Source organism: Rhinopithecus bieti, unplaced genomic scaffold (assembly GCF_001698545.2).
Source record: "Rhinopithecus bieti isolate Rb0 unplaced genomic scaffold, ASM169854v2 scaffold_7580, whole genome shotgun sequence".
Classification (NCBI taxonomy): domain Eukaryota; kingdom Metazoa; phylum Chordata; class Mammalia; order Primates; family Cercopithecidae; genus Rhinopithecus; species Rhinopithecus bieti.
In genome coordinates, this window is record NW_016805470.1 from 1642281 (window position 1) to 1651866 (window position 9586).

General features: G+C 59.2%; 1 protein-coding gene across 8 annotated transcripts in view; it reads right to left on the minus strand.

Annotated features, from left to right (window-relative positions):
- The window catches only part of SLC4A11 (solute carrier family 4 member 11), a 13750-nt gene extending 7261 nt beyond the window's left edge, over positions 1-6489 (minus strand). For 2 of the 8 annotated variants that reach the window (XM_017872597.1, XM_017872599.1), the window contains exons 1-4: positions 3322-4013; positions 2974-3018; positions 187-351; positions 13-65 (exon numbers count right to left, since the gene is read on the minus strand). In XM_017872597.1, coding sequence (XP_017728086.1) covers positions 13-65; positions 187-351; positions 2974-3018; positions 3322-3493 — 435 coding nt within the window. In that variant the 5' untranslated portion in view covers positions 3494-4013. Of the gene's footprint in view, positions 1-12; positions 66-186; positions 352-2973; positions 3019-3321; positions 4014-4551; positions 5012-5188 lie in introns of those variants that run through there. The other 6 variants (XM_017872604.1, XM_017872603.1, XM_017872601.1 and 3 more) reach the window with 6 other exon arrangements.
- Positions 6490-9586: the final 3097 nt, after the last annotated feature.

Below are 9586 nucleotides of genomic sequence, written 5' to 3' on the forward strand. Positions count from 1 at the left end.
CGGGCTGCTCACCTTTCGGGAGGTGTGTAGGAGCACACAGCCACCGGAAGTCGCTTCATTCTCTGCTGGAGAAAAGTGGGGAGGGCTCAGGGTGCCACCCTTTCCTCAGGTCTTTCTTAGTAAGGCAAGTCACACCTGCCCAGTCCCGTGCCCTCCCCCAGCCTGCCCCTGCTGCAGCCCCCGTACCCGTGTTGGCGGCCTGCATCTTGAGGTTGACATTGACAAAAAAACGGATACTCTCGCCAGACACAATGGAGGAGTTGGCAGTGTCGAAGGCCTCATCCCCCAGGATCTCCTCTCGGGCTTCAAAGGTGTCATCTGTGTCACACTTGTAGTAGCGTAGAGACCCAGCTGCTCCCAAGAGAGACCCCCAAGAGCAAGAGGGCCTGGCTGTTAAAGTGCCGCACACAGGAAGGAGGGGCTCCAAGCCCAAGGAGCAAGGACCTCTGGACTATCCCACTCTCTGGCCGTGATGGGAGAGGCCATCCCACGGGCCAGGAAGGCAGCTTCTAGTCCTGCTCCAGCCTACACAGGACATGGCAGCTGCCACACAGGGACTCTCCAGCATTCCCCAGCCGCTGGGACCAGGACCCTGCGTGGCTTTGACCCTTCAGTGTGAGAAAAACATGTCCACTCCAGACACGCTGGGGCAGGCACGGAGTGCAGTAATGCAGGCGAGACTGCCTGGCCCCAGCCCTCCCAAAGTAGGGGACACAGGAAAGGCAGAGAAGCTGCAGTATCCACGTGGCACTCTCTCTCTCTCTCTCACACACACACACACACACACACACACACACACACACACACACTGCCTTGTGGGCACAGGGTCTTAAGAGTTCCCTCTCCACAGGAGGGCAGGTGGGGAGAAGCATCGAGGCTGAGAGACCCAGTACAGGTATCAGACAAGGTCTAGGAAGCAGGAAAGCCAGGGAAACAGAGCCAGGGACTGACAGGAGAGGACCCCGGGGCCTCATGTCAGCCGTGCCCCCATCGTGCCCCTCCTTCATGTCCTGGGGGCCCTGGGTAAGGGCACATGGAGAGTGAGGATGTGTTATGGCACCTGTGGGATGTGGGACCCCAGAGTTGAGAGCCTGCTCCCCTTGGTCCTCAATTCCTGCAGCTGGCCCGCAGCGCACCCCCCTGCCTACAGGAAGATTTCCTGGTAACATGCAAATATTCCTCTGCCCTGAGCCCTGCGGTGGTTCCCTGCAGCCTACGCTTCACAGCCTGAGCCAGCTCTGCTCCCCCTGCCCTGACCACTGGCTCCTCAGGCCAGTTGGTCAGCACCCTAGACATGCCAGGTCCTGTCCTCCAAGCTGAGGGCTTCCCTCCCTGGAGGGCCTTTTTCAAGACTCACTTGGAACCTCCTCCTCCAGGAAGTCCTCCTAGGTCCCTGCCTCACTCCTGGCCACTGGTAGCCCTTCCTGTCTTGTGGGTCCCTTAAGGTTCCTCACTTGTAGGTACTTCCAGGAAAGGGGCCCTTATAGTTCAGACCCCACTGATGCCTGACAGACACCTGTGCAGAAACAGAGATGGGTCAGCACCACGCCTGCACCTGCCAGGGAGTGACTCACCCTGACTCATTTCCACTCTCGCCACCAGTTTCCTTGGCACATCCCAGGCCCTGTTCCCCCAGTGTCCTGAGTTTAGCTTGGGCCCCTTCTGGGCAAGAAGCCCCAGTACCTCCTGCATCAAAGTCCTCACGGACTGGTGACCCCAGGCCCAGGCCTGCACTACCTCCAGAGCCCAGAAAAGAACTATTAGGTCAAAAGACACCCTCGCGTTTGGGAGGCCAAGGCAGGTGAATCACGAGGTCAGGAGATCGAGACCATCCTGGCTAACATGGTGAAACCTGTCTCTACTAAAAATGCAAAAAGAAAACTTAGCCGGGCGTGGTGGTGGGCGCCTGTAGTCCCAGCTACTCGGGAGGCTGAGGCAGGAGAATGGCGTGAACCTGGGAGGTGGAGCTTGCAGTGAGCTGAGATCCGGCCACTGCACTCCAGCCCTGGCGACAGAGTGAGACTCCATCTCAAAAAAAAAGAAAAAAGAGAAGAAAAAAGACATCCTCGCTGCTTTGGTTCTGGAGCTCATGACAAACTCCTTCCTCCCCGTGTTAGGCTTGCCTTGTTTAAACTGTTTGGTTCCCCTGGCCCGAACTTGTCCTCTGTCCCTCAACCAGCACCCACTAGTCCCCTCCACTGCCCTTCACACAGCCCCATTCTTCCCCCATTCTTTCCCTGATGCCCTGAGCTCTACCTTAGGCTTAGTGCTCAGGTCCCCTAGATTAAGGAAATGCCCAGCTGACACTACCAGGTCTCTGGAGGGCTCCTGCAATGCCAAGTCCTAGTCCCAGCTCCATATGTAACCTGCCCACCAGCAGCCTAGCACACAGAGCCCCCACGTCCTGTGGGCCCTGGGTAAGGGCACATCAGCCCTGTGTCTACGCACTGCTCTACAAACAACCCTCGAATGGTCAGGCCACTCATGGGGCTGGGCACAGGACACAGCCTGAAGCCAGCCCAGAGACATGGGGAGGAAGACAGCTGGACTGGTACAAGCAGGGACAACAGGAAGGTGCTCGAGGGACTGCAGCACAGAGACCTTATATTTCTTTAAAGAGACAACAATAGCCATTCCCTCCAGGGCTGGGTGAGGACAGAGGGATAGGGGCATACAGAATTCCTGGCCCAAGGCTAGTCAGATAACAGGCCATTGTCACAGAAAACCTTGGGGAAGAACCCCAGAGGGTCCACCTGGTCCAAGCAGCCCAGGAGAAGGGGCAGCCTGCCCTCTCAGGTCCGCGAGGGATCCGTGTCTAGCTTCCTGGAGAGTGGAAGCCAAAAGCATTCCAGCACTAGAGTGGCCCAGACAGGCGACCAAAGCCACAGGACTCTGGTGGGTAGGCTACACGCCCTGGAGGCTTTTGCCCAACAAGCTCTCTCTGCACACGCATGCTCCCCTAGAGGTACTCACTTGAATCCTCAAAGTATCCATTCTGCGACATGCTGGGAGAGTTTTCTGCAAGGGAAGCCAAAAGGTCACCAGCCCCATGGACCAAGCCCTGGACCTCCTGTGTACACCTGTCTCCCCGCCCCCCAACCTGGCTGATTCCTTCACTCTTCCCAGGGATGCAACTCAGGCCATCCTAGGGAGAAAGCGAAGCAGTGGACATTGCTCGGGAGGGAGCCTCATGGGGAGCAGGGGAAGCCAGCCTTAATCTCAGAAATTCAATTCCTTAGCCCATCTGCTAGGGGCTGCCCAGGCGGGTCAGAGGTGAGGAGACGTTCTAGGGATGTCTTTCCACCGAGTTGGTACCAGTACCATGTTCGCTAATCCCGGCTTTCCTGACAAAACCCTGCCCCGCTGCAGCGGGAGGAAGGGACAGGGCCTGAGCGCGCCTCTCCCCCTCTCTCCTCTGCTGCGAAGGCGGGGGATCTCTCTGCACATCCCTCCTCTCACTCTCAGACCGGTCCTGAGGGCCATAAACGCCCATTGCAGGCGCAGTTCCCCCGACCCCCGTCACGCGCCCCAGGTCACACGGGGGCCAACAGGCAACGGTCTGCTGCCCTGGGACCGCGTCCCGACAGCCTGTAAGGCAGAGCAGTTGGTCCAAAAGGGAGAACAATTGGGGGTGGGATGAGAGTCTGAGGGACACAGGGGTCGAGGGAGGCTGCGCCCTCCCTGGGCCGGGCCCCGGATGGTCTCGGCTGTTTCTGCCTCGCGGTCGGAGGAAGGAAGCGACGGGGGGGCCGCGTGCACGAGAGGAAAGCGCCTCCAGACTCGGAGACCTGGGGGGTCGGGGCGCAGGATGTGAATGTAGGCGTGGGGCGGGAGCCGGTGCTGCATCCTGAAGTGGGGGGCGGGGGCGCTGGGGCGCGTCCCAGGCCGCGGGAGGGACAGCGGCTGTGGGCGACGAGGGTCTGGGAAGGTTGGGCTGGTGCACACTCCGTTTCCGTCCCGGCGGCCCACGTGCAGGTAAAGGGTCGTACAACCTGGGTCCTGGCCGGGACCCAGGGCTGGCCCTCGGGTGTCAGAGCAAGGGAGAAACTGCCGCGGCCGCGTAGAGCACGGTCAGGGGTCCCGAGACTCTCAAGACCGGGCGGCCCCCACCGCGGCGCCAGGCGGGAAGATGCCCGGGCGGAAGGTAAAATGAGACCTTCCGAGGTGGCGGCCCGCCGGGCTCCCAAAAGCTCGGCGCTCGGGGCACTGGGAGCCCCACAGCTCCGCCCTGCCCACTTTCGAGCTCCCCGCCCTCGACCCGCTGTATCGTCTGCTCAAACCGCGTAAGAAATTCAAGACGGCGACAGCAGACCTCTAATGAAACCAAGCGCGCAGTGGCCGCGAAGCCGCGCCCGGGCCTCCCGCACCGGTGCGGTCTTCCCCGCGGCTGGGAACCCCGCAGCCCTCTCGCCCACCGGCCCCGGCCCGCGCAGGCCGACGGCATCCGAGTTCTCCCCGGGGTCCCCGACGGCTCCGCGTCCCAGCCTGGCCGGCCTCGGTGGCAGAGACGTGGGCGGCCTTTCCGCCGCGCCCCCGGGTTCAGGCACCCACCGCACGGCTGGAGATGGAACACGCGCCTAGTGGCCGCGGCCATGGCACACTCGCGCACTCACGCCGCGCTCCGGCGTTTCTGGACCCCAAACTCCGCGACTCGGGCAGGCCAGCAGCGGGAGCCGGCGACACACCCCCGCGCCACGCCTGGGTCCTAATGCCGCTCAGACGCCACGCCCGGGCGCGGGAGGCAGAGCTAACGAGGGCTGGGACCCGGCCGCCCGCCCGCGCCCTCACCCGCGGGAGGCTGGTCCAGCCGGGCCGGGCTGCTCCCCGCCGCCCGCAGCTGCTGGGCCAAACCGAGTAGACCCGGTTCCTTCGAGCCTGTGCGCACCGGACACAGCGAACCCAGCGTCGCGGGGTTAGGGGCTGGACAGGGTTGGGAGCCTCTGGGAAGACGCTCAACTAGCCCGCGAGCCCACCAAGCTGTGCGACTGAGGCAGACCCCGGGAGGGCTTTCCCCGCGTCCGCTTTAAGTACGCGGCCAGCCCCTGTCTCCTCCTTTCGACCGGGGACCTCCGCAGGGCCACGCCCGCTGGCTGCCCCGCCTCCTGCATTTATTTATCCCCGTAGCTCCGGCGGCAAGTCCTCCTCCTCCTCCTCCTCCAGGAAGCGCGCCCCGACTGACTAGACGGACCTCCGTGCAATCCCCGGGCTACGTCCTGGCCCGCTGAGACGGCGCTCTCCGAGCTCGGCTGCTTTGGGTTTGCTCGCTGCGAGCCTCGCCAGCTTCTCTGCCTGCCTCTTCGCGTCCTCCGGCCTTCTATTAGGTCAAGGTCATGGTTCGCCGCCTCTTTCCTTCCCAAAATGGCCCCTAAGCCCTGTCTCCTTTCCTGGACCCGCTGCACCCCGGCCGGGGACGCGCCTATTCGGATGCTTAGTCTCCTGCGAATAGGGCGTGTTCGCGTGTGGCTGCGCGCGCTGCGATGCGGTTTAGCAAATGCAGCTGACGAACCCCTGGCCTGATCCACGGTGGCTCCCAGTAGAAAGCTCCACAGCCCTCGGAAACGGAACACGCGGCTCCGTAAAGCGCTAACCAACCTCCCGATCCCTCCGGCTGCCAGCGCTTTCCGGCTCAGCCTCTCTGGGACGGAGTCCTCGGCCACTGTGCCCCAACCATGGCAGAGGAATTGGGTCAGGCTGGGGCAAGCCCACCTCTGCGAAGGAAGGGCTCCTGGCGCGTTGGGGAAGGCTCATGCATAGATTGGGTTAGTAAGGCCGGCCCAGTTCCCCTCCCGGCAAGATAACGCATTAGGAGGGAAGCACTGGAGTGCTCCTCTGGGTGACGGATGGCCTGGGGCTCCGAGACGGCCCGAGTACACCACCCTCCTGCAGCGCCACTCCAGGAGGCCTTGGGGAAGATCCCAACCCCATGACCTGCAACTGACTTGGGGCTGGCCACATACTATTTTAGCAGGGGTGACTCTGGAGAAACACCAGGTCATCCTGCACATCCCTTGGGACCTTTCCTAGCTGACCTCTAGCTAGAACTCCAGTCCAGGCACTGACTCCCGGGTGGCCAGTGGAGGCTGATGAAGAGCTGAAGGACACAGGCGGATGTCGCCCCCGGAGCATGGCTGCATACGTGGCATGCAGACTGGACCCCTGAAAAGCCACCTTGCCACCCCCAGCCTCTCCCATCTGGGAATGCCTTGGCTTCTGCACCTGCTCCCAGTAGCTCCCAACCACCTGGTTCTTCCAACCCACTTGTTCCAGGAAAGCCTCTGGAATGGAGGGCGCTTCCCCTCCCACAGTCTCCTCAGTGCTCCTCAAAGGACCTAAGCCCTCAGCCCACTGAGGAAAGAGGAGCCCACAACCAAGTCTTCCCTAGTCGGCTATGGACCCGCTCTGTCCCCTCCCTGACCGTCTCTCAAAGGAACTGGCACTGAGCCCTTCTCTGCTACACCTGTGCTCTGCCCCTGCGTTTCTGTTCCCTCGGCCCTCCTGTAGGGAACCCCTGAGGCCCACACCCCTGCTGCCTCCAGACTGACCCTGTTTCAGAGGCTGTTTCCTTCAGTTCTCCCACCTGCCTCCTGTCCTGTCCGTGTAGATCAGATGCTGAAGGCAAATACAGGTGCCCTGGATCTCCTGTCCTGTGCCCCACTGGGTCCTTACATAGGCAGGCAGGTTGAGGGACCCAGATGCAGGTACCTACTTTCCCTCTCATTCCCTCCCTTGGGGTCTCAGACTTCACTGGGCCGTGGACTTGAAACTGTAACCACTGGGTTCCACGAGGCGCACTTAACAGTTTTCTGCTGTCCTCCCCTGATGCCGCTTATCTTGCCTGTGGATTGTAGAATCTGGGATCTGAAGTAAATGTATAACATCTCATTTTTAGGCCGGGCTTGGTGGCTCACACTTGTAATCCCAGCATTACGGGAGGCAGAGATGAGAGGATTGCTCAAGCTCAGGAATTCGAGACCAGCCTGGGCAACACGGTGAAACCCTGTCTCTACTAAAATTACAAAAACTTAGCCAGGCATGGTGGCACACGCCTGTGGTCCCAGCCACTCAGGAGGCAGAGGTGGGAGGATTGGTTGAGCCAGGGAGGTCAAGGCTGCAGTGAGCCAAGACTGCATCACTGCACTCCAGCCATGGTGACAAAGGGAGACCCTGTCTCAAAAAAAAAAAGGGCTCATTTTAAAAACAAAACATTCCCTGGCCCGGCGCTGTGGCTCACTCCTGTAATCCCAGCACTTTGGGAGGCCGAGGCGGGCAGATCACAAGGTCAGGAGATTGAGACCATCCTGGTAAACCAACATGGTGAAACCCCATCTCTGCTAAAAATACAAAAAAATTAGGCTGGGCGCGGTGGCTCAAGCCTGTAATCCCAGCACTTTGGGAGGCCGAGACGGGCGGATCACGAGGTCAGGAGATCGAGACCATCCCGTCTAACATGGTGAAACCCCGTCTCTACTAAAAAATACAAAAAACTAGCCGGGCAAGGTGGCGGGCGCCTNAGGCGGGCAGATCACAAGGTCAGGAGATTGAGACCATCCTGGTAAACCAACATGGTGAAACCCCGTCTCTACTAAAATACAAAAAAAATAGGCCGGGCGCGGTGGCTCAAGCCTGTAATCCCAGCACTTTGGGAGGCCGAGACGGGCGGATCACGAGGTCAGGAGATCGAGACCATCCCGTCTAACATGGTGAAACCCCGTCTCTACTAAAAAATACAAAAAACTAGCCGGGCAAGGTGGCGGGCGCCTGTAGTCCCAGCTACTCGGGAGGCTGAGGCAGGAGAATGGCGTAAACCTGGGAGGCGGAGGTTGCAGTGAGCCAAGATAGTGCCATTGTACTCCAGCCTGGGCAACAAGAGCGAAACTCAGTCTCAAAACAAAAAAAGAAAAAATAAAAGAAAATGCCAAACTCCCTGCTGTGGCCTACGGAGGGGCTGCTGTACAGCCTGCCCCTGTCTAGTCCCCCACTTCATATCACACCTCTTGCTCCCAGGAGAGCACTGCTCCAACCACAGTGGTTGCTGGGGGCTGTTCCACCCACCAGCCTGCAGCCCCTGCCTGCTTCCAGACCTTGATGTCTGTAGGCCTGGAATTCATGAACTCTTACTGAAGCTCATTTAATTCTTCAGGTCTCAGAGGCCTTCCATGGCCACCCCATCTAAAGCAGGTTCCTGCTGTCCTTCTGCCACAGAACTTCATGGCCTTTAACTCTTTGGCAGGGCCACCTTCATCCTTCTTACTGTACTGCTGGGTCCTGTCTCCCTGGCTAGCCCGTGAGCTCCCAGAAAGCAAGACTGTCTTTCTCCTTGGCCAGTGCAACTCTGCATATAGTAAGTGCTCAATAAAAACAAAAAGTAAGCCAGGCACGGTGGCTCACACCTGTAATCCCAGCACTTTGGGAGGCTGAGGCAGGCAGATCACCTGAGGTCGGGAATTCAAGAGAAGCCTGGCCAACGTGGTGCAACCCCGTCTCTACAAAAATAAAAAAATTAGTCGGGCATGATGGCAGGTGCCTGTAATCCCAGCTACTCGGGAGGCTGAGGCAGGAGAATCACTTGAACCTGGGAGGTGGAGTTTGCAGTGAGCCAAGATCACACCATTGCACTCCAGCCTGGGTGACAGAGTGAAACTCCATCTCAAAAACAAACAAACAAAACAAAAAAGCAAAAAGTAAACCAGGCGCCGTGGCACAGACCTATAATCCCAGCTACTAGGGAGGATGAGACGGGAGGATCCCTTGAGCCCAGGAGTGTTGAGACCAAGTTGGGCAACATAGGGAGACCCACCCATCTCAAAACAAAAACCCACAGGAGTGTTAAAGGCAGGTAGATATCTCCATGGAGGCATTTCAGGCCTATGATGCTCTCCTGAAGCTCTCTTCTCCATCCTCCATCCTCCATTCCACTCAGGCTTTCTGGTCTGGCCTAATGGGCATCCCAGCCAGATACTCCCCATTCTCCTCTGCCTCCTTCCTCTCACCCTGGATGCCCAGATTTCACTAAGTCCTTTTATTTCTTTGATTTTTATTTTGTTGAGACGGTCTCACTCTGCCAGCCAGGCTGGAGTGCAGTGGCACAAACACAGCTCACTGTAGCCTCGAACTCCTGGCCTCAGGTGATCCTCCCACATCAGCTGGTACTACAGGTGTGTACCACTGTGCCTGGCCTTTTTTTTTTTTTTGAGAGAGGTGGGGTCTCACTCTGTCTCACAGGCTGGAGTGCAGTGATGCAATATTGGGTCACTGCAACCTCCGTCTCCCGGTTCAAGCGATTCTCCCGCCTCAGCCTCCCCAGGAGCTGGAATTACAGTCATGCACCACCATGCCTGGCTAATTTTTTTTTTTTTTTTGAGACGGAGTCTTGCACTGTTGCCCAGGCTGGAGTGCAGTGGCGTGATCTCAGCTCACTGCAAGCTCCACCTCCTGGGTTCACGCCATTCTCCTGCCTCAGCCTCCCGAGTAGCTGGGACTACAGGTGCCCGCTCCCATGCCTGGCTAATTTTTTGTACTTTTAGTAGAGACGGGGTTTCACCCTGTCAGCCAGGATGGTCTCGATCTCCTGACCTCGTGATCCGCC